General features: G+C 56.2%; 1 protein-coding gene across 1 annotated transcript; it reads right to left on the reverse strand.

Annotated features, from left to right (window-relative positions):
- Positions 1-24: 24 nt before the first annotated feature.
- Wnt4 (Wnt family member 4) lies at positions 25-23,280 on the reverse strand. Its single transcript, XM_042688592.1, has 5 exons — positions 23,154-23,280; positions 9,433-9,668; positions 1,312-1,443; positions 1,083-1,225; positions 25-597 (listed from the first exon to the last, which is right to left on the reverse strand). Exons 1-5 carry the CDS (start codon positions 23,228-23,230, stop codon positions 130-132), a joined length of 1,056 nt encoding a protein of 351 aa, XP_042544526.1. The 5' UTR covers positions 23,231-23,280; the 3' UTR covers positions 25-129.
- Between the last annotated feature and the right edge of the window lie 625 nt (positions 23,281-23,905).

Here is a 23,905-nt window from a genome sequence, read left to right on the forward strand (position 1 = left end):
CCCAAAAACCAAACCAAAACAAACAAAAATACAACCAGTATCTCTTGGGGTAGGTGGTAGGAGACTGTTTAAATTATCGGCCTTTCCCCGGGGCCAGTTGGGTGACTGCTGGGCGCGGGCTGGATGCAGTCACCGGCACGTGTGTAGCTCTACGAGGCGCTGGCACTGCCGGCACTTGACGAAGCAGCACCAGTGGAATTTGCAGCTGCAGCGCTCAGCCAGCTCTACCTGCGCTGTGTGGAAGCCACGGCCGCAGCACAGCAGCTCACAGCCATCAATGGCCTTGGACGTCTTGTTGCACGTGCGGCCTCTCGTGCCTAGCACGCCACTGCGCATGTCCTGCTCACAGAAGTCTGGGCTGGGCTCCAGATACACCAGGTCCTCGTCTGTGTGCGGCTTGAACTGTGCGTTACGGGGCACCAGTGCCCTGGAGGAGCCCACGCGGCGTGGTTCCACTTCGGTGGCGCCGTCAAACTTCTCCTTCAGGGCGTGGCCCACCTGGCGGAAGGGTGGCACGGCTCGCCAGCACGTCTTTACCTCGCAGGAGCCCGACACGCCGTGGCACTTGCACTCTACCCGCATGTGTGTCAGGATGGCCTGAGGGGAGAGAGTGGGGAGACGGGCCATCAGGAAGAGGCAGCGGAGGCCGGGGAGGGGACGTGTGGATCAGGGGACACCACGGCCTTGGGAACCCTGAGGGCTGGTGCTGCAGGACCAGAAGGGTTCATGGGATGCCATGCTGGCCTGGGAGGCAGGGCTGGGGACAGATGAGTGTCCCACCCCTGGGGCACTTGAGTTGACGGAGGAGAAACACTGAAGGGCATTGTCCCATGAGTGACGTGTGACGTGACCGAGGGGACACCCCCGTGTCACCGTGTTGGAAGACATGATGCTGTGGGGCAGGCTTTGGGGTGACAGAAGGGTTGGAGTCCTGGCTCTGCTGCTTAAATGTGTGTGAGAAGGGCTGCACGCCCATTACCCCTTAAGAACGCCACCCCCTAACTCCTGTCATACCTGCTCCCACCCAGCCCCTGGAGGGAGGTGCCCGGTGCCCGTGCCATGGGGGGCTAGGGCTCCCCTACCTTCCTGCCGGCCTCGTTGTTGTGGAGGTTCATGAGAGCCCGGCTGGACGAGGCCCCCTTGCTTCTCTCTCGCACGTCCACGAAGGACTGGGAGAAGGCGACGCCGTAGGCGATGTTGTCTGAGCACCCTGACCACTGGAAGCCTAGGGTGTGAGAGCCACAGGGAGTGGTGAGTATGGACCAGGGCCCAAGGCCCACGCAGCGCCCCCTGACCGCCTCCTGTGCTTACCCTGCGGGCTCACCCCGTGCACCGTCCGGTCGCAGCCGCACTTCTCCAGCTCCCCACTGCTGCACGCCCGGGTCACCGCAAAGGCCACACCTGCTGAAGAGATGGCGTACACGAAGGCCGCTTCCCGAGTCCCTGTGGGAGGCAGAGGAGGGCAGGGCTGGGTCCTGGGCTCCTCCACACCCTCCTTTCTGGAGAAGGAAGGGTCTTTGGGGCCTGCTGTGTGCTGGAGACGGAGGGGTGGGGGTAGAGGGTGGAAGGGGGAAGGGGAGGAACCAGCAGGCAGAAGCCACAAGCCAGGGACTGAGTAGATGCTTCTGCTGATGCCCCCAAGAGCCAGACCTACTTCCTGTGCCCCGGGCACTGCCCACACCGCCACACATACAGATCGGAGCGCCTTCCCCACAGTGGGCCCCGGTTTAGAGCGACGTTTGGTGGGTTGTCATGCTATATGTGGCTGGGCTGGCAGCTGGCCTGCACCCACTCAGCTCCTGAAGAAGAGTGACAATCAGGCCATCTTAGGAGAGTCCAAGCCAGCTCAGGAGGTGAGTTAGCCCCTGATGCTACAGAGCTGTGAGGCCACACTGCAGCCTGCCTGCTGGCTCTCCAGGCTCAGAGGGGTGCACCTCTTTTATGACTCCCCCACCTTGGTTCTTCTTCCAAGCTGGGCCCACTGCTGAAAATGGCTGAATATCAAATCCAGCGAATTATAACAGCAGCTCCTACTACTTAACTCTACTGTGGGTAGGGGAGTCTACTGTACTCACATCCTCTGCCCCTCCCCTCCCCCCGCCCCCAGATTGATCCCCCCCAGGGTATCGACAGCCACATTCAGGTTCAGAGAGAGGAAGGGTTTGGTCTCCACCACAGGGCCAGGAGGCCACCGAAGAGGGCCTCGGTCCAGCACAGGTCCACCCGCCTCCACTGCGGCGATTCTGTCCTCACCATGGCTGCTCAGTGATGCTATTTTGGGGTGGGCCCTCCTCCCCTGCCTGAATGGATGTTTTTATCCTCCTAGGAACGGTGCGGGGGGGGGGGGTGTAGCTGTTGTGGAGTCTCTTTCTGGGGGTGAGGTGGGGTTGTGTGTACAAGCAGACAGCAGACCCTGCTCCTCTCCCAGGCCCTGTGGGGGCCTCTGTGTGTCCTGACTGTCCTTCTGTGTCTTGCTACAGGGTCTGTATCCGCAGGAGTGGTGGGGGCAGGCTTCAGCCCCATGGCTGGCAATTACCTCTGTGACACCCAGGCCTGTGCTCCCAGCTGCCTGGGGAGCAGTCACCGTGGTCAGCTGGGAACAATCGGCCTCTCTGTGCCTGTCTGTGGACAGAGGCAGCTGAGGCTGGGCACCGAGGTGGGCGGCAGCTGGACCCCAACTCTCAGGACTCCTTGTTCTCGGTGCTGTCCTTAAGCTGGGGATACCACCCATCACCCGCTCCACTGCCTACTCTCTGCTTGGCCTTTTTGGGCTAGCATCGAGGGGCTTGGCTGGAGCCACGGGGCCTCGACAGCCTGGGATGGAATCTTCTCCAAGTTAATGGAGGTTAATAGCAGGCTCATGTTGGTTGGTTTTATACTGTGGCCGCCCAAAGAGAGACGACTTCAGTCTCTGGTATTTCTGGCATTTCCAGGCCTGAACCAGCACAAATCTTTGCCCCAAAGACCAAGGGGGAAGGGTAGTTAAAGCAGGAGACAGGACTGAAGGGCCTGGTGGGCTGTCTCTGCCCTCCCCGCTGCGGGGTCCCTCCTCCTCAGCTTCTCCTGACTCTCGGGCTGTCCTTGGCCCAGCCCCACTCTGGGCTGTGTAAAGGCTTTTGGGGGTGCTCTCTTCCTTGTGAGGTTGTTGAGGGAGACCCCCCCACCCCGCCTCATTCCCTAACCTAACACCCATCTGTAGGACTCCAGGTTCCCTTTGCCTTAGCCTCAGGGAACAAGGATGTTTGGGGTGGTCTTCAGCTCGAGGATGGTCCCAAAGAAAGACTCAAGGGAAGATAATCATTGAATCTTCCACAAAGCTGTGTACCAGCACTGCGCATGCCCATCTAGTAGTCTATATACTCCTCACAGCACCCTAGAAAGCGAATACTTGCAGCCATTGGTTTATATATGAAGAAACTGAGGCACATTCAGCTAGGAAGTGGCAGGATCAGAATCTGAACTCAGGCATCCTGACTCTAAAGCTTTCTCTTTGACCAAGGCCTTGAGCACCAGGGACATGCATGCAATCCATCACCTCCTACCTCCAGAAGGGTTTCCTTAGGCTCTACCCTAAGCCTCACCTGCTGCAGCATAGGCTCACTTTGCTCCTTGGATTCTTTGCTAGGGGTGGGGGGCAGGTGATTTCTGTGCTCCGTGCAGGAGGCCCAGGGGACCTGGAGGATGTGGGCATGTCACTCTGCCCAAATGGTAGTGGCTCTCCAGTCTTCTCCCACCGGCCCGAGGTCCAGCCCCTGGACTGCTGGGGTTCTTCCTTCCTTCCCAGGTGCCCAGGCTGGAGGCTTGTTGTCTATCGGGGGACCTAGCAAAGCCTGCTCTCCTCTGAGATTTCTCATAGGGAAGCGTGTGGTGGGCCTGCCATTGCCAGCAAGATGGTAGGTAGACTACACCTGGGCAAGGAACTTGTGCTCCAGCTGCAGGAAAGCCGGCATTGTCTTGGCTAGGGGAAGGCAGAGCTCTCAAGAGCCGCCACTGCCCTGCAGCCCTTTTCTCTTCCCACAGGCTTCTACCCTCTCCACACCCAGCTCTTCTTGCTAGCTTTTTCTTCCCAGTTCTCTTGTGTGTCCTCTGGGTTTAGCCTCAATGGCATCCTTTTCAAGGGGCCAAGGCAGGCAAGGGCTTCAGAGCAATCCTGCAGACGTGATAGCTGTTATTCCTGAGGTCCCAATGTGTGCCAGGGCCTTTCCACGTGCTGTCCAGGGCTCAAGACAACCTTGGCAGTCAGCTCTATTCTAGAGACGCAAAGGTCAGCTCGGGGCGCTTGCCTGGGTTCCTTAGCATAGCAAATGGCCAAGTGGAAGCTGGAACTGGGGCCTGTCTGTCTGTCTGTCTGCCTGTCCCAGTGAGGCAGGAAGGAGCGCTCAGCGATTTAGCTGAGGCTGAGATGGACTAGAAAGGAAGCTCCAGGCCTGGCCATCCCCAAGCACCAGGTGGGTCGGGGTCTGGTGGAGGTCAGGGAATGATCACAGCTCCGATATTTCCTAGGCTGACTCAGGGAGAGTGTTAGGTGATGGGGTCTGCAGGCAGCCTTTTGGGCTTGAAGGGACAGTGGGGCACCTGGGAGCAGTAAAGTATTGGGGGCCATATCCCTGTTAAGATTCATACGCAGCATGGCCTTCCTCTCTGAGTCTTGTCTCCTTCCTCTAACATGGGGACAACTGGACTCTCTCTGCAGGGAGACCCCCACCGCCGGTTCCGGCCATCATACTACGGGGACTCCAGGCCTGTCCACTGATCTGCTTGTCTCACACTGTCCAGGCAGTTTTATCTTCCAGTTGTCTTCTATGTGTGGTCTCTGTGGTCTCCGGGGACTTGCACCCTGGAGATTTCCCTTGAGGTATGCTTCCCCAGAGCTCCTGCAACTTATTTGATGACATCAGAAGGTGACCAGGAGCCTGGTACAGTGACTCAAGTACTCTTAGCTACTTAGGAGGCAGAGATCAAGGAATTGTAGTTGGAAGCCAATTAGGTGTAAAGGAATGTGAACTCCATCTTAGCTAAGGTTGGGTGCAGTGTATGCCTATTAACGGCCAGCCATAGTGATGTATCCAAGGCAATGCAGGGAACACCAGTAGGAAGATCCCAGCCCAGGCCAGCCTGGCTGTCAAATGAGACTTGACTTTGAAAATCACCAGTCCAGAAAGGGGCTGGAGACATGGCGTAAGTGGTAGAGCGCCTGCCTAGCAAGTGTGAGGCCTTAAGTTCAAACCTCAGTACTGAAACAAAAACAAAAAGTAAATGGCTGTGGCCATATGGCCAGGATGTTTCAGTCCAGCCTAGTATGACGGGCAGTTGGGGTGGACAGATGGACAGTGTGTTACACTGCTTTCCAATGTAGCCATTCCGCCTGCAGGGATATCAGTCCTCGGAGGTCTCTTTGAGGACAAGGGATTTGATGGAGGTCACAGAGAGGCCTGATACTGCTTCAAGATGGAAGAAAGCAAGAGAGTTTTTGTCAGCCCCCGACCCCCCCCCCCCCCCGCTCCATCTGGCTCAGGCCAGTCAGCATACCTTTGACTCTTTGTACCCCAACCATCCCCCATCCTGTACACACACACACACACACACACACACATGCAGGTAGGTAGGTGCTGGTCAAAGCACAAGGCTTAGGCAGAAGCTAAAACTTGAGGGCCAGCCCTCGTTTGGCCCTTCATGTCTGTTTAGCCAAGACCCACCACTTTCCCGTTGCCCTCTATTCCACCTATCCCAAAGATGGTCTATCTTCTCGCCTGGAGCACACACTCAGCTTACTGGAACAAGGGTGGACTCTCTGCTTGTGGGGGGAGCTACAGTTGGGGGCTGGGACACCTCTGGAAATGCTAGCAATGGTAGATGCCCCACCCCAAGCCCTGTGAGTGTCAATTAACCCTTTACCTATGAGAGTCGGTTTCCCTGAATCCTCACAGGGTTGGTGCCAGATGTGTGGACCTTGCCCAAGATCTCATAGTCAATCACTAGTAAAGCCAGGGTCTTGGTCCTGTCTGTTCTTTTCTCAGCTAGGCGGGGAACAGGATCCCCAGCTCAGAGCTGTGATCTGTTAGGTGATCTGACAGGCCCTCGACCAACTGGGCTCCTGTTCTTCTTTCTCTAAGTAACCCCTGGCTTGGACCCAAGGAATCTGTCAGCTCTGCTCTCTTCCATGCTGAGGCCACACCTCCCCAGCCAGGCAATGAGTGTTTGCGTGTGTGTGTGTGTGTGTGTGTGTGTGTGCGTGCACGCGTGTGCACACACCAGATTCCCTCCTGAGAGCTCAGGACAAGAGGCCTGCCCAGCGCAATAGTCAGCTGTGAGAATGGGTCAACACCTACACAGGTACTTCCCACCCATTATGTCACTGTGCCTTGGGGACAGCACTGTGAGGTGTCCTGGGACAAGTGGGGACAGGCTCAGAGAAGCCTCGTTAACCACTCTGGGGCTTTCTCAGGTTTTGGGCTGGATGGAATTCTTTTCCTATTGCTCAGTGGAGATCTTTGAAGATTTTTTAAGAGGAAGGAGGAGAGTTATTGGGAAGAGATGACCAGCCCAGTCTCAGCTCCCAGGAGCTTGACTCAGCCACCTCAGACTCTCCACAGTGCTTCTAGAATTTGCTGATGGGGTAGACCTCTCCTAGCCCCTGCCACAGGTGACAAACGCACCTGTCCACAGGGTCCTGAGGGCTGGTGTTGATCACACTTCCCCTTTTATTCTCAGACCCTCCTGCTTTCTGTCACTAGATGATGTCCACTGACTGTCCTCCCCCCAGCCTTCAGCCCTGTGAGCTGTCACCTTGCCTGGGAAGAGATCAAGACTCTGGGGGGGGGGGGCGTGTTGGGGGAGTGGCTCAAATGGTAGTGCTCTAGCCAATAATGTCCCCACAAAAAGCCTTTCTGGGAATGGGGGAGGAGTGGGGTTAGGCAGGGAGACTTTATACACTACAGTCCAGGGGTACTGAAACACAGTGCATGTTCCTGGCTTGCACAAAGGAGTGCATGTGTATCTATATCTAAGTAAAACAGTAAGTACATGTGTTAAGATGAAAATGGTTGGAGATTGGAGTATATACAATTCCTTGTACTATTTGTTGCCACTTTTCTCTAGGTTTGAAATAAAAACAGAAAGTGGCAAAAAAAAAAGTATGTGTGTGTATGTGTGTGTGAGAGAAAGAGAGAGAGAGAGAGAGGACCCCACTCCTCACAGTAAGAATTCAGAGCTGTGCCTATAATCCTAGCTGATCAGGAGGCTGAGATATGAGGATTGCAGTTCAAAGCCAACCTGGGAAGTTAAGTCTGTGAGCAGTTAAGTCTGTGGGCAGTTAGGTCTCTTTTCTGCAATTAGCCACCAAAAAGCTGGTGCTGGTGGCTCATGCCTATATTCCTAGCTATTCAAGAGGCTGAGATCTAAGGATAATGGTTTGAAGCCAGCCTGAACAGGATAATCTGTGAGACTCTTATCTCCAATAAACTACAAAAAAAAACAAAAAAAAAACAGAAGTAGAGCTGTGGCTCAAGTGGTAGAGCACCAGCCTTGAGAAAAAAGCTCAGGGACAGCACCAGGCCTTGAGTTCAAGGCCCAGGACTGACACCTAAAATAAAGTGGAGCTCTGGCTCAAGTGGTAGAGTGGTAACCTTGAGCAAAAAAGCTCTGGGACAGTGCCCAGACTCTGAGGACTGACATGCATGTACATGTGCACACACACACACACACACACACACACACACACACACAGCCTGGTAGAGTAGGCATGGTGGTATGTACCTATAATATCAGCACTTGCGAGGCTGAGGCCAGAGGATTGAAAAGGGCAGCCTGGGCTATCATGGTGACTCTATCTCAAAAAAAAGACATACAGGTTTAGGGTTGGGGAAGGGCAGAGGGAACCACTGAGCTGGTTAAGAATGGACTGAGTACACAAAGGATGTGCAAAGGCCCAGAGGTATGACCAACCTGGTTTAGAAAACCCTGCTGCATACCCACTCTGCACAATGGGCTTCCCATGCTCACAGTATATATATATATATATATATATATATATATATATATATATATATTTGAAGTTAGCTCTTGGAGCCTTGCCCACCAGGCATCCCTGGGTACTATCATCCTGGGAGATTCTCTGCTTCTGGTATGTTCTCTGCTGCTTTTCAAGAGCAGTGAAGTTCAGCAATGCAAGGCATGGCCGTGCCTTTTTGGCCCTTGCCAGCTCCCAGGAGAACGGCTTCCAGATTTGTATCATAGCTGGTTTCCAACAACATCCAAATGGTTTGCCAGGCTCCTTGGCCATCCAGGCCTACAGGTGCCAAGACAAAGGTTGGCCCAGGCCACCCCTTCTCGCTACCTAAGCAAGTCAAAGGACCTTCTGGACTCTGGTGGCTCTGAAGGGTCAGCTTCGTGCTCAGGAAATAGGAGGAGAGGCACCTGGCTTGTGGCACTGCCTCAGGCCAGTGACCTGGTACCTCTCAAGGAAGTGCCGGAGAGCCTCTATGCTTGGCCCACCTCCCTTTGGCTTAATGCCTTTCCATGTTGCTCGTCTCTGCTGAGGGCCTGCCTCCGTGGGAAAGCCTTCCCTGAGCACCTCCTCGGTGCTGGCCAGGGGAGGCATCCAAACGTCTCCCGTGGTGTTTCCTCCTTGTGAGTGTGCACAGCCCACACCGCATATTGCCTCTGGGCTCAGGGCTCAGCTCTGCCACTTTCCACTTCTGCAACCTTGGGCGAAAGTGGGATGTGACCTTTGTGTGCCTCTCATTCTTCAGTTGCAGGATGGAAGCCTGTCTCAAAGGGCTGATGACAACTTTTAAAACACCATCTGGTCCACATGTGGCACATACTCTTCTATACATGTAAGCCACTCCTCTTATGGATGACTGTCCCCCACTGGATTGTAAACTAGAGAGGATGGGAGCTGGAGCTGTCCCATCATTGTGTGTGTGTGTGTGTGTGTGTGTGTGTGTGTGTGTACACATGGCATGTGCCAGTCCTGGGGCTTGAACTCAGGGCCTGCGCACTGTCCTTGTGCTTTTTTGCTCAAAGCTAGTGCTCTATCACTTGAGGGAGGGCAGCTCTATTTCTGGATTTTGGGGGGTTGGTTAATTGGAGATAAGCGTCTCATAGACTTTTCTGCCTGGGCTGGCTCAGTCCTCAGATCTCAGCCTCCCAAGTAGCTAGGATTACAGGCATGAGACAAGGTGCCCTGTATATTACTAAACATACAAGTCCATGTCCATGAGATGGATCCCACACCCAAAGCTGAGTATGAAAGGGGGAAGAGCACCAGCTGGGTTGGAAGCCTGACTTTGTCCTTCACTCTCTGAGAAGCCCGGGGCAGGTAAGTCCTGTCCACTACATGAGCCTCTGCTTCTTCGGGTGTAAAATGAGGGCAGCTTCTGCCCCTACTCCCCCGCCTGCTGCACGGGACTGCTCCTGAGCCCTGCTCACCTTGTGTCACCACCTTGCCGAAGACGGGCAGGGAGTCGAGGGTGGAGCAGTTCCAGCGCCGGTTCCGGAACTGGTACTGGCACTCCTCAATGGCCAGCTGGGCGCCGCGGCGCACGGAGTCCATCACCTCCAGGTTCCGCTTGCACATCTGCACCTGCCTCAGGATCAGGCCCTTGAGCTTCTCGCAGGTCTCCTCCTCGGAGATGCTCCCCACCGAGGACAACTTGGCCAGGTACCTGGGGAGAGGGAGAGGAGCGCCATGCAGAGCTGTCTCCCCTGCCTTGTGCCCACCTCCGCTTTGCATGTTACTTGGGTAACACCCACGTCTCAGGGAGCCTATTTATGCCTATCGGCTGGTCCTGGCTTCGACTTCCCTCTGGTGTAGGGGACAGGCCTGTGCCCCCGAAGCTTCCTGGCTCTCAGGAGCTGGGGATCCTGAGGTATGAGGCAAGAACCCATATTTGTTTTTTAAATTTAGTCATTAGTGGTTGGTGATGAACAAGAAAGAAATTAGTAAAGTTCTACTAAAAAGAGGAAATTTTTATGATAATGATAATAAGAACTAACTTCTAAGAAACTTCATCGGGATTGTGTTTAAATACTTGACATGATTGCATTTAATCCTTAGTTCTGATCCTGGAGCTTGAATTCAGAGCCTAGGCTCTGTCCCTCAGGTGTTTTTTTTTTTTAAACTCATGGCTGGTGCTCTACCACTTGAATCACAACTCAACCTACAGCTTTTTTTGTTGTTGTTGGTCATGAGGCTTGAACTCTGGGCCAGGGCACTGTCCCTGTGCTCTTCAACTAAAGGTGAGCACTCTACCACTTGAGCCACAATACTACTTCCAGTTTTCTGGTGGTTAATTGGAGATAAGAGTCTCATGGACTTTCCTGCCTGGGCTTGAACCACAGTCCTCAGATCTCAGCCTCCTGAATAGCTAGGATTACAGGTGTGAGCCACCAGAGCCCGGCTTCGATCTCCAGCTTTTTGATGATGAGTTTGAGGTATGAGTCTCACCAGCCAGGTACTGGTAGCTCACACCTGTAATCCTAGCTACTCAGGAGGCTGAGATCTGAGGATTGCGAAGCCAGCATGGGCAGAAAAGTCCGCGTGAGACTCTTGTCTCCAATTAACCACCCAAAAGCTGGAAGTAGTGCTATGGCTCAAGTGGTAGAGCACTATCATTGAGCACAAAGAGGTTCAGGAACTGTGCCCAGGCCCCGAGTTCAAGCCCCATAACCTACCAAAAAAAAAAGTCTCACAGACTTTCTGCTCAAATTGGCTTTGAACTGAGATCCTCATATCTCAGCCTCCTAAGTAGCTAGGTTTACAGGCATGAGCCAACAGTGCTTGGCTTGAAGTCCCATTTTAAAGAGAAAGAGGCCTAGACAAACAGTTTGCCTTGTGTAAAGGTCACAGCTAGTAACAGGTGAGGAAGACAGGCTTTGTCTGAGGTCCTGGCCTTAGGTGGCAGCAGAATTTTTTTTATGTGGGTCAAGGACTAGAGCTGACACTGAGGGCAGAAGCCCCAGGAACCGAGTTTATTCCACTGAAGAAACTTGGCCTAGGTGCATTCGGTGGCCCACCAGCTAGCCCTGGAAGTATGCCAGAAGCAGCCATGTGGATTGGACCAACAGATGATTCTGGCATCCGACTGTTCCTTGGAAATATCTACAGGGTTTTCAGGAAGAGCATGCCTGGACCCTACTTCAGGTGGGGTTTGGTGTGCATCTGAGTTTGGGACAAAAGGGACCCAGGCCCCGCTGAGAAGCGTGAAGGGTCTTGAATAAGTGTCCATGGTGAGCCGGAGGGACTCAACCTACCATATCCCTGTTGTCCTAAAGGTGGCATCAGGCCCCAGATAGGTCACCTCCACCACCTGCCTGTGGGACCAAGTGTGGCTTTCCATACAGTGAGGGGTGGGGCAGAGGTCTCCATGATTGGGTATGGCCGGGCACTGGACTCTTGGCTGGTCACAGCCGTGGAGGTTTCCCTGGTAGCTCAGATGGGCCACCAGGAGGTGGGTGATCACAGACAAAGTAGTCCAAGCTCAACTTGTCCCTGTGTTCTTGTCTCCTAGACCTCCCTTTTCCCCTCTTTAATCCCTACACAAAGGTCCAACACAAAGGTCCAACACAAAGGATGTACAAGGATTGGTAGAGCCCTGGACAGGCCCCTCAGAGGTCACGTGAGCCTCTCAGAAGGGAGATGGCACGGGAGGATGGTGGGTGAGGTAGAAGGGTGCATGTGGAAGAGGGAGCCCCTGTTCTTCAGCCCTGCCTGGGAACCCCTGCTCTGGCTGTAGGGAAGGGACCGCCTATGGAGCCAGTCCCACCTGTTGGGCTCGGCCTGCAGGGGGCGCCAAGAGCTCAGCTACTGGCGGTGGGCCAGGTCCACGTTTATGAGGCCCTGGTGTCCTTTGGTGAGGGGACAGGGATTGAGGTGAATGTGGGTCCTTTCCTCCCCTCCTTGGGTGTGGACTCTGGGAACTGGATGGGGGCTTTTTCCCTCTGATGCAGAAGCACAGCATGAGCCTGTCCCTAACTAGGCCTGTGTTCCCCGCCAATGGCGGGGTCTGGTGTGCTGGACCCTGGCTCCTGATGGAGGCAGACATTCATGGCAGGGTCCATCGGCAGAAGGATCAGGGTGGGAGGCCCGGTGGAGCTAGCAGCCTACTGTGACCTGGTGCAAGCCCCAGCTACCCAGAGCCTGTTTGTCATGGGCACCACGAATGGGAATACTTGTGGCCTTTCTTGCTGTTGGAGCTGGTGCTCCTCTTTCTACTGGCAGAGCAAGATTGTGGGTCCTATGGCAGGCTGATAGTTAGTGCCTTTGCCACTGAAGGAGGGAGATGGCTCTAAGGAGCCCTGGGCTCGGAAACACACCTGGAGGCAGGTTGGCATGACCAAAGCAGGCGTGCGGGGTTGTTGCTGCCCCAGTGTGGCTGTGAACCACTGGGTCCAAGTCTGGGAAGATGAGAAATGGCCTCTGGTGGCACCAATGCTTGCCATCCAGCCCTGCTTTCCCCTGGTACAACAGCTACCCTCCCATGCACAGGAGGCCTGACCTCCCCTCCTCCTCTCCCTTCTAGACCCAAGGGGCTTTTCTGGGGGTTGAGGGACTCCGGCCTAGTGCTGAAGAAGTGCTGGCATGGGCTGGGCTGGGGTGGGGGACTTGCTCTGCCTGTCCCGTGTCTACTGGCTTTCCTGGTAGCTGCTTAGTGCCTGGCTTCATCTTAGAGATTAGCAAGCTGAGGTCCACAGAGAGGAGAAGACTTGTCCAATGTCCCACAGTTAGCAAGCAGCCATCAGCAAGGACTCTCAGCTCTGGGCAGCTAAGGGTCTGACATCTTGTCCCGAATCGAGTTTGTCCTTGCCCAGTGCACGGAACATAAATACTTGCTGCTAGGTAAGTCCTCAGGGCAGGAAGGAGTAGGGGTGAGGAGTTGGATGGGGCTGCTGAGGGCTTGGAGGCAGTTGGGGCTGAGCCCAACAGCTCCTGAAGGCTTCTGGAATCCACTCGCAGTGCCTGACAGTGGCTCAACCTTTCCCCCAGAGACACGTGTGCCACTCGTTGACCTGGGAGCTGGGCCAGGCTCAAATATCGGCTGCACAAGCCATTTCTGGGGGAGAGAGCCAGGGCCTCATGGGTGATGACTGCCTTTGGGCCGGGCCTGCTCTGGAGGCCCTGATTATGCCTGCTTCTTCTCAGGTCCTGGTTGCTCTGTCGCGTTTAGGCTTCTTCCTGCCACTGCTGAGTATAGGCTTAGCAATTGGCCATCTGCTGCCTCGGCCACCCAGGACTCTAGCCATGACCATACCATTAATCAGATCTCCCTACCAGCGCAGGCCGCCCCTGCTGCTGCTTGCTGCTGCCAGCTTGTGCCCGCCTGGCTTCTCTACCAGGGGCTGCAGGTCCTCCAAGCTCCTCCCAGGAGGCCCTCCCCAGCCACCCGTGCCTGCAGCCTGAGAGGCTGGAGGGCCTGGCCCTGCCAGGGAGATCAGATCCTCTTGGCCACCTGCTGTTTTCATTAGAAACTAAAATTAGCTGGGCTTGTCCCAAGCTTTTCCAGGTTTGCTTGCCTTTTTTTTTTTTTTTTTAAATAAAATATACAAATTCCTAGAGGAGAATCTGCACCTCTGTGGCTCTTCCTAGGCTCTGTGTGGAGAGAGAAGAAGGCAGGGGAAGAGCTGGGTCAGTGTCCTGGCCATTGGTCCTGGCTCTACAGATATCCAGGTGGGGGCTGGGACACCAGCCCAGGCCTCTCTTGCCCCCTCCTTCTGGCCTCCTTGCCTGCCTGGGCCACATTTAGAGCCTCCTCAGGAAAGGCTGTGCCTGTAGTTCAGGGAGGAAGGAGGCCAAGCAGGCAGGAGGGGGAGGCAGAGGAACTGGGGTTTCTGCACCAGATGACTGCCTGGGGGACATGGGCAGGTGGAAGCAGATGGACCCTCCCCCGCCCGCACCAAGGGTGGTATTCTTGGGGAACAGGAGGGGTTTTCACCTCCCAGAACCCATCCCATCCCCTGGTCATGTCAGCTCTCTGAACGCTTCCTTACCCACAGTCTGAGTGGCTGTGTTCCCTTTGGTGTCTCTTATCCCTCGCGGTAGGGGCATGCGAGGCGTGGAATGATTGCCTGGGCTCAGGTCTCATCTCTGCGTCACCCGATGCAAACTTGGGGTTTCCACGTGTTTATCTGTACCATGGAGAGCGAGACGCTGCTCCTCTGTCCGGGGTCTTGGTCTTTCTGGGTTACTGGCTGTCCAGCTGTTCTCCCGTGGTGGGCATCCTGTCCACCTCCCCTCCCTCCGTCTATCACGCAGCACCCTCTGCTGGGCCCCAGCCAGCCCTCCAGCCTGGCTCTGTACCCCCCCCCCCCATTCCCCTGCCATCCCTGGCAAGGCCCTCTCAGCCCTCTTAGACCACTTTTCCTCAGCTGGGCACTCCTAGGGGGCCACTTCAGCTTCTGCCTCAAACTGCAGATCTTTAAAGAGAATCTCCAAGCAAGTCTGCAGAGTTAAGCAACAGGTTTTTGGAGCTTTGGACCCATTTTGATCCAACCCTTTGAGAACCGGGGAGATAAGGGGTGACAAGAAGGGGACACTGTTGCCATCTGGGGAATAAGAGATCACCAGAAGCCTCAGGCGGCGGCAGGCACAGGCACCAACCCATCTGCAATACCGCAGTCCAGGGGTGGCTGGGCCTGTGTGTGTGTGTGTGTGTGTGTGTGTGTGTGTGTGTGTGTGTATGTGTGTGTGTGTGTGTGGTCTCTTCCCTTTATACATGAGGGCAGCCGGGCTCAAGAGATGTGCACTACAGGTGGCACAGGCAGTCAGGAGTGGCTCCCATTTTGGTATTCTGGCTCCTGGGCTCGGGGACCTGAGTGCTCAAGCTCCAAAGGTGACCCTTGACCCTGAGGTCAGTACAGTTTGGTGTCCCCAGACACTGATCTGGGCAAGGTGGCTCAAATGTTTTGAATTATGGGGTACTTTTAGGAGTGAGGGAGTACAGGGGAGGGGGATATCTTGGTGGTCCTGTGGCTGCAGGGACAGTCACCTAGGCCTGTGGTCTCTGTGGCTCTGGGGCCATGGAAGGAGATGCCACCACCAGCCTGAACCCCTGGGGGAGGGGGAGCAGCTGTTGGTGGTCACGTGGTGGGCTGTGGGTTTATGGGGCATTGGAGTGCCTCTCCCCCACATCTCCTAGCCTTAGCAGGAGTCTGGCTGGGGGCTTTCAACACCCAGGTCAACTCCCCAAGGCTCTCTGTGCTTCCCTCAGCCGTGGAGGACTACAAGGCCTTCTCCAGCCCTGCATGTGTCAGCACTTAGGGCGTCTTCCCCTCTCCATGTTCCCTTGGAGTCCTAGCCTCCTTTACTCAGACAGCTCAGCACCCCCATTTCCACCTCCTCCTCCTCCTCCTCCTCCTCCTCCTCCTCCTCCTCCCACTGCTGTGATTCCCTGTGCTCTCAAGGCAGCCCTTCTGCACCTGAGGGCTTTTCCTATTTGGGAGCACCTCTCCCCCTTCCCTTTTCCTAACTCCCAGCTCAGGGGACTGGTGCAGGGCCAAGAAGCTGCTCAGACCTGGGAATGCAGGGCCTGAGCCCTGGCACAGGAGGTAGGAATTTTCCTTCTCTCCCAGAGCCGGGCGTCTCTGCAGGGTGAGTGGGGGTCAAAGGGTTAAGGTGCTTCCTGAACTCACCTTGCCCTCTATTTTGGCAGCAACTAGCGTTTCTTTTGCCCAGACCAACTCAGAGATCCTTTCATGCCTTGAGGCTTCTGACCTAATGAAATGTCCTCCCCAGCTGGTGGAGGGGTCTGGGGTGAGATGGAAGGCAGGACAAGCTGCCAGGATACTGGTGGCTCATGCCTGTAATTCTAGCTGCTCAGGAGGCTGAGATCTGAGGACTGAGGTTCAAAGCCAGCCCGGACAGAAAAGTCCATCGGACTCTTATCTTCAATTAAGCACCCCCTCCACCAAAAAAAGTGTGGCTCAAGTGGTAGAGTGCCAGCCTTGAGTGAAGAAGCTAAAGGATAGCACCTAGGCCTTGATTTCAAGCCTGGTACTGGCACAAACAAAGGGAAGGGTAAACACCCCAGCTGAGACATCTATCACCAGCCAACCCTGCCTAGCGTCTGGTGGCTCCACCTGATGGGGCTGGTGGGCTGCTCCTGGCTCCTCCCTGGCCCCTGTTGCTCATCCTCTCCTGCACAGAACACAAGGGTAGTAGTGTGGGGCTGCAAGTCTGCTTTCATCTGCTACAGGAAAGTTCTGGAAAGACACAAGAGACCCAGGATGGAGTTCTTGGCTCCCCCACAGACCCCAGCAGAGTACCCAGTAGATGTCCAGCATAAGGGGGCTCAGAGTCCCCAGACCTCCCTCCCTACACCTCCACCCACCTCTAGTAGTGTCTGTGACTTGTCTGGAATCCTAGGATGGGAGGACCCCAAGTGGGAGGGGAAAATCTGCTCTCTCCAGCTTGCTCTTCCTGGGATGAATTCCCAGGACCTCATCCTGGGATCACAAGGCTGATGTTAGGAACGGTGAGAAGTGGCATCTATGCCCAGGGCTGGTGGCTCATGCCTGTCACCCTAGCTGCTCAGGAGGCTGAGATCTGAGGATCAGGGTTTGAAGCTAGTCCAGGCAGGAAAGTTGGTGAGATTCTTATCTACAAGAAACCGCTCAGAAAGAGCCAAAAGTGGCTCGAGTGGTAGAGTGCTAGCCTTGAGTAAAATGAAGCTGAAGAAAAGAAAAAGGAAAAGAAAAAAATGGCCTCTGAAGGACAGTTTCGAGTCCCAGCAAGAAGGAGGCCCCTTTAGGCCACTGGTAATCCCTGGCTGCAAAGGGGCCCCTAGAAGGATACACGTGAGTGAGCTGTGGGGAGGACCGGACAGGGCGCCTCCCTCCCTCCCTCCTGCCTCCCTTCCTCTCTCAAGACCAGGTCCCCTCCGCTGTAGGGGTTCTGAGTTGTGGGGAACTCTGAAGACAGAGTTTGGTTTTGTGTTTGCCAGGAGATGGGGGAGGTGGAGAGGGGTTGCAGGGGAAGAGGGTGCTGGGGAGGTCACCGCAGGGAGCGAGGCTTCTTGGGGCTGGCTGAATCACAGAAGATGGAGCTCAGGACTCAGAGATAAAACCTGGCAACTCCTGTGGAAATCTGGGAAGCAACCTCGGGTCGCAGCTCCGCCTTCCAGCTGCGTTTGCAGAGCAGAGCAGCAAGCCGCTCTTGCAAGCGGAGGGGTGACCCGGAGGGGCTAATGGCGGGTGCTGTCACCCCCACCCTGGCCAATCTGTGCCCTGTTGGCTCAGATCCATCTCTTCCTCCTCGAGAGGAGGAACAAGAGGAGGAGGAGGCTGGGTGCAAATACTCAGCTTCCCAAACGTGCCCACAGGGGCTGAGTTAGGCGAGTTTCGACAGGTTTGGGAAACCCTGTCTTGTCAGATGCCTGCTGAGTTGCTCAATTGCTAAGCCAGGGCTGAGGGAAGAAGTCAAACTGTAGTAGACAGCTGGGTAGCTGCTGCCTGAGCAAACCATTCCCCCCCCCAGGGGGGCAGTGCCTGCTCCCGGGTCCCCTAGCCCCCACAGTGGAAGGGGGAGCAAGACTCAGGCTGGCTCCAGGGTCTGCCCTGGCTGGAGGATGGGGAGGGGGATGTATTTTGTGTCAACACCACAGTGCATTTCAGTATCACCAGGGCCTAGAGCAGAGAGGCAGACCCTCCTTCCTACCTGAGGCCTTTGCAGATGGGTCACCATTTGCCAAGGCTGGAGAGACAGATCCCTTCTTTAATGCATCTACCCAATGTGGATGAGCACCTGGGACCTGGCAGGTGTGAGCAGGGACCCTGGGAGGTCAGTGTGTGACAGTCTCACGGAGAGCAGCAGCCACATTGCCGAGCTATGTTAGTAGGAATCTCTACAGGCGGAGCATGCAAACATGGGACGGCAAGTCAAGTTCAAGTCCGGCTCCCTTGGGACCTCTGAAGTGGGGCTGAAGGAATACACAGCCCCCTCCTCTGGCGGTAGCAGGGATGGTTGTGTGGCTCTGATAGGTCAGCAGCCCATGGGCGTCCTGTCAAGTCTTCATTCTCCATGATGGTTTGGGACATTTGGAAATGCCTGTAGACATTTTTTAAAATGTTAGTACTGAGCTTGAACTCAGGGCCTGGGCACTGTCTCTTAGCTTTTTCACTCAAGGCTGGAATTCTACCATTTGAGCCACAGCTCTACCTTTTGCATTTTGGTGGTTAACCGTAGGTAAGAGTCTCATGGACCTTTCTCCCTAGGCTAACTTTGAACTTCAGTCCTTAGCTCCCAGCCTCTTGAGTAGGTAGCATGACAGGTGTGAGCCACTAGGGACTGGCTTTCTGTAGATTCCCTCACCGCATCCCCTACCCCACCCCTTGCTGGTCTGGGGGCTTAAAAATTCAGGGACTGGGGCTATCGGGACTTTTTTTTCTCTCAAGGCTAGCACTCTACCACTTGAGTCATAGCTCTACTTTACTGCCTCGGCTAACTTTGAACCTTGATCCTCAGATCTCACCCTCTTGAGTAGCTAGGATTACAGGTGGAAGCCACCAGCACCCAGTTTTCTTTAGACATTTTTGATTGCCATCTGTGTGTGTGTGTGTGTGTGTATGTGTGTGTGTGTGTGTCACTGGCATCCAGTGGACAGGGGCCTGGGATACTGCAAAACACCCTACAATGCACAGGACAGACCCATGATGAAGAAAGATATGGAGCCACAGTCAGGAGAAGTCTTTTTTTTTTTTTTTGGTAGTCCTGGGGCTTGAACTCAGGGCCTGAGCACTGTCCCTGAGCTTCTTGTGCTCAAGGCTAGAGCTCTACCACTTGAGCCACAGCACCACTTCCAGCCTTTTGTTTATGTGGTACTGAGGAATTGAACCCAGAGCTTCATGCATGCTAGGTGGGCACTCTTCCTCTAAGCCACCTTCCGACCTTTCCCAGGGAGAAATCTTGGTGTCAACGACTGGAGGTGTTACTGTCTAAGCCATGCAGGGGCTCTGAGGAGGAGCTAGATCTTGACCATTCAGAGGGGAGGGAGAGGTTTTTTTTTTTCCAGCTGGGAATTAATGAGGTGTTTTCTGGGGGAAACGGGGCCACAGCTTTCCTTGGGGACTGGTGCTACACATTTGGCCTGGCTATGCCCACACTCAGACCTGTGAATTGTGCCCTTGATGCTGAGCCTTATTTTCCCCCAGGACCAGAAGGGTTGCATAGTTCCTGTGCAAGCAGGCATACGGGAACTTGGCCGGACCATGTATACCTGTAGGGATCGGAGCCAGTAAGGTGCCTGATGTCTCTTTTGCCTCTTCTGGTGGCACTTAAGAGAGTGCCATATAACAATCTCTCTGGCCAGCAGGATTTGACTGTGAGCCATGCTGGATTTCTCTGGCTCAGTGAGGCTCCTGCTGGGTTTCTTATTGAAGAGCAGGATTCAGACAGGGCCATTTAGAACAAATCCTATCAATGTCTCTCCACCATCCCTATAGACAGGGAGGGGACTACAGCCTTCAGCACCCAGCAGCTGCCAAGGGCTGCTGTTTCTATTGGTGTGCCTGGCACTGTGCCCAGCATGCTGCTTGCGTGGGTTCCCTCTTCCCTCCCGATTTCCATGGCCCATTTGCACTAATGGGTACCATTTTTTTTCAGGTGCAGTATCTGAGGCTCCAAGAGCTCAAGGCCACTCAGCTGGGCAGTGGCAGTAGCTGAGCTGTCTGTCCCAGAGACCCAGCTTCAAGCCACATTTCTAGCCTGTCTGGAAATGTGACAGAGACTCCTTCTCCTCTCCTACTGGGTCCCTACTCAACACACCTCTGACCTTTTTTGCAAACATTCAATGCTGAAATCTCAGCATTGAACTTCCATTTGGGGTTCAGAACAAACTGCTAAGGACTAGGACCTAGAGGACAGAAGAGCTCCCACCTTCTCTCTCCAAGGCAATTTAGCATGTAGCACAGGGCTGGAGCTCAAGTCTCCTAACTCCTGGTTGTAGCCCCAGTGTGGGAGGGATGATTCAGAAACAGTTCTGAGCTGGGATCCATGGCAGGGCCAAGGCCAGGCCTTCTACCATGGACTGTGCATCCCTTATCCCTCCCCTCTGGGCCAATGGAGCTGCTACAAGCTGTCAGCTCACTCCAGGTGCCAGACATGAGCCTAATCAACAGCAGCCAGCTTTTCTGGGCTTGCCCAGCCTCAGGCTCCTGAGCCCTTCCAGCTCCAGGTGCTGTCCTGCCCAACAGCTGCAGGCTGCAGGGCACCTGGCCCCCCTGCCAGCCCAGTACCCCTCTAAGACAAAAGGCAGTCCTGGCTTCTGCAAACTGGCCAGCGGATCTACCCTGGACGGAAGCCTTTCTCCAGGTCCAGGGACACCCAGGCCTTGTCCCTTGCCAGACATCCTCTGGGGGCCAGGCCTCTAGCTGGGCTTACCCTCAACAAGACACAAGGCCATCATGGTGTCTAAATGGACAGCTGCCTGTCTGTCTGAAGCTGATCCCTCTAGAGGCAGCTTTAGGTCAGACATCCCTGCCATTTACCATCTTGGTGGCTTTGGGTAAGACTTCCTGTGACTCTCAATCATCTCATCTATAATGTGGAATTTCAATGTTGTCTATAATGTGGAATTTCAATCTATAATGTGGAATTTGAAACCACTATAGTAGGTTTTTTCTTTTTCTGGCCTTGGGGCTTGAACTCAGGGCCTGGGTGCTATCCCTAAGCTTTTTTGCCCAAGGCTAGTGCTCTACCACTTGAGCCCCAGCTCCACTTCTGGATTATTTTTTTGGAGGGTTAATCAGACATGAGTCTCAAGGATTTTCCTGCCCAGGTTGGCTTTGAATTGTGATCCTCAGATCTCAGCCTCCCAAGTTGCTAGGATTATAAGTATAAGCCACCTGTGTCTGGCAGTAGGAGTCACTATGATAATTGTTTTTGTCATGACTCTCTAGCCTTTAGTCCAAGTCCATCTCTTGGGTGGGAGTTTTCCAGTCTGATCTGGGACAGTCCCAACAGGGCCCAGGGCAGTTTTCTGTCACCTGCCAATTAAGAGGCACACACATGGTCACTCATTCATTCCAGCTCTTGCTTCTATCCTGTCCTTATACCTAGACCTTTGGCTCCTGGGAGCTAGGTTGATGCCAATTTCCCCAGTTTTGGGCCAGGGGAAAATGGAGGAGATGAAGGCAGGTTAAGCATAAGGAAGTGGCTATGACTGGGGGTGGGGGGTGGACTGTGTCCAGGGTCTCATTCCCTCCAGAGTCTCTCTGGCTGGGTAGGGTCCTGGGAAGCCCCTGTTCCTCCTGCCTTGGGCTGGGCAGAGACCTTTGCTCAAAGCCAAGTTAGGGTAAGCTGGGACATCCTGAACCATTGCAGTTTTGAGAACAGGTTTGCCAACCTCTCCCCTCCCTCCTGCCCCCCCACTCATGGCATAGTCTCCAACTTCCTGAGCTGAGCTGGAACTTCCTGTGCTTTGCAATCCAGCCCAGAAGCCTCAACACTGGGGCTGCTTACCTGGGGGCCTTGGGCATGGATGTGGCTGAAGGTGGGTGGTCATTCTACCTACTGATTCAACTTTGGAATAGCTTCAGGGAAGGGGAAATACTCCTGTCTGGGGTCAACCTTCAACTCTGAGTTTCACAAGTTGTTTCTTCTCCCTGGGCCTCAGTTTCCCCATTTGTACAGGGAGCCAAAGAACTGGAGCTTCTCCTGAAAGCCCTTCTACTACAGATGTTAGCGAGTTCCTAGAAGGCCTGGGTCATACGTGCCAACTGCCCTGGATGCCCGGGAAGTCAGACCTAATTCTTGTTCCTCCCCAACCTGCCTTGGAGAGACAGCCAGCAACGAGCCCATGCATTTCAGAGCCAGCTCTAGGGACACCTCCCTTTCTCAATCAAGTACAAACCAGCTCCAATTCTCAGGCAACCCAGACTCTACTGGGGGGGTGGGGGTGGGCAGAGGAGGAGGTGTGGGTGCCCTGGTTTCTGTACGCTCTGCCACTGCTCTTGAAGTGTTAATCAAATTAAGGCTCCAAGAAAAACAAAAGCTCCCCAGCCACTTTGGGCTCACTCTCGGAACAGCTGGGAGAATTCCACATCACCTCCAGTCCCCCAAGCTCTGGGTGGCTCAGACCCCAACCGACATACTGCCTTCCTTCCAGCGTGCAGGGCCCTGGCTGGCCACAATGACCTCAGAGCAACAGCCATTGGTACTCGGGGCAATTTCATGGGAGATATTTGTTCTTTGGTCTTGATGCAGAGATTTTTTCCCCCCTGTCCCGCTGTCTCCATGGTAACTCCGCTACACTGTGGGCTATCCCCCCCCTTCCCACCTCGGTGCTTTTCAGATCAATATTGGAAGCCTGGCTCCCCACTGGCTGCCCACAGAGGATGGGGGCAGAGCCCTGGGCAGGAGAAGTTGGGGCCAGGGTTAAGCTTGGGGCACGGGGAAGTGTCACAGCCGAGCAATGAAGGAGTGCAGCGTCCTCTTGCTCCCAGCTCACCCAGCTCTGTAGCTCATACCTGCAACCCGCTCCCCCCCACCCCACCCACCCCCCGCCCACCTCCCACCTCGGCACCCCTATTCGGGGAGCCTTGAGCGCAGCTCCAGCCCAGGAGAAAGACGGGTCTCCAGCGCTCACCCCCTCCCTCCTTGTGGGCAAGACCGGCCAGGAGGTGGCTCGGGCTGTTGTCTTTCTCAGGGGCTAGAAGGAGTTTCTTCCGCCGGTTAGAGCACAGCCGCGGGCTCTCAGAGGCTCGGTGTCCCGGTCCCTTCCCTCCTCCTCCGCCTGGCTCGGGTCCCCCCCAGGCTGAAACAGGTCCCTGCATGTCTCCAGCGCGGCCGGCGGCGCGGCGCGTCGGGGCGCGGGGAGCTCGCGCCCCGACTCCTCGGGATTAACCTGCTATTATGTCCCGGAGCCCCGCTGGGCTGCGCCCGACGCCCCGCTCCTCGCACCCCTTTGCGCTCTCGGGTGCCCAGGGTAGCGTGTGGGTGCTGCTAAGCCGGACTCCAGCAGAAGTGGAGCTGGGGTCCCCAGAGGGAGGCTCTGGGCGGAGGAAGAGCGAGCGAGCGAGCGAGCCTCCCGTCCGGCCGCCGAGACACCTGCCGGGCGCCCCCCGCGCCCGCTGCCCCGCGCCGCCTGGCACCGGCCGCTGCCCCCAGGGGCTGCCCCGCCCCGCCCCGCCCGGCCCCGCCGGGTCCCGGCCCAACTTACAGCCAGTTGCTCGCGGCGGCGGAGAAGACGGCGAAGACGAGCAGGCGCAGCGATCGCAGGCACGAGCGGGGACTCATGGTGCGGCGGCGGGCGCTCGGCCCCCGGGCGGCGGCTGCGGCCCCGGAGGGCCTCCCGTCGGGGCGGCAGGTGGGCGCCCCGCGGACGGGCTGGGGCGCGGCGCCGGGCGCGGGCCGGGGCGCGCGCGGCGGGGCTCTGCCTCCGTGCCTGCCGGCCGCCCTGCGCGCTGCTGCGCCCGCTGCCCGGCGCGGACCAGACTGTCAGCGCCGCCCCGGAGCCGGGATGCGGCGGCGGTGGAGGCGGGCGGGCGGGCGGCGGGGGGGCGGGCCGAGGGCGGGCCGAGGATGGGGTTACCTGGGCGGGCCCAGCGGCCCGGGACACCCTCCCCGGAGGCGGGCCGGAGCGGCGGCGGGGGCGGCGGCGGCGGCGGCGGCAGGCTGGTGGCAGTCCTGGCCCGCGGGTCTGCGCTTCTTCTCCACCCCCCCGCCCCCCACCCCGGGCCTCACTGGCTGGTCAGACTCGGGACCCAAGCCCGCCCCGGCACGCCTGGCCGCGCGCCGCCGAGTCCGGCTGGGCTACAGGCGCGGCCACCCAGCTGCCCGGTCCCCAGCCTGGGCCGTAGGGACCCGCGGGCACAGCTCCCCCAGCCCGCCGCGCCGGGCACTGCAGCGCCGCCCTCGCTGCGCCCCCCGCCCCGCGCCGGCGCCCGATCTTGGCCCGACCCGAGCGCGGCC

This window comes from Dipodomys spectabilis, unplaced genomic scaffold (assembly GCF_019054845.1).
Source record: "Dipodomys spectabilis isolate Male_0828 unplaced genomic scaffold, ASM1905484v1 ptg000118l, whole genome shotgun sequence".
Classification (NCBI taxonomy): domain Eukaryota; kingdom Metazoa; phylum Chordata; class Mammalia; order Rodentia; family Heteromyidae; genus Dipodomys; species Dipodomys spectabilis.

Excerpts from the sequence above, each read along its gene's own strand:
- Wnt4 (XM_042688592.1), bottom strand. The coding sequence starts at position 23,230 with ATGAGTCCCCGCTCGTGCCTGCGATCGCTGCGCCTGCTCGTCTTCGCC. Across the intron at positions 1,226-1,311 it reads GCACGGGGTGAGCCCGCAGG|GCTTCCAGTGGTCAGGGTGC; the intron begins GTAAGCACAGGA and ends CTCACACCCTAG. Across the intron at positions 598-1,082 it reads ACAACGAGGCCGGCAGGAAG|GCCATCCTGACACACATGCG; the intron begins GTAGGGGAGCCC and ends CTCTCCCCTCAG.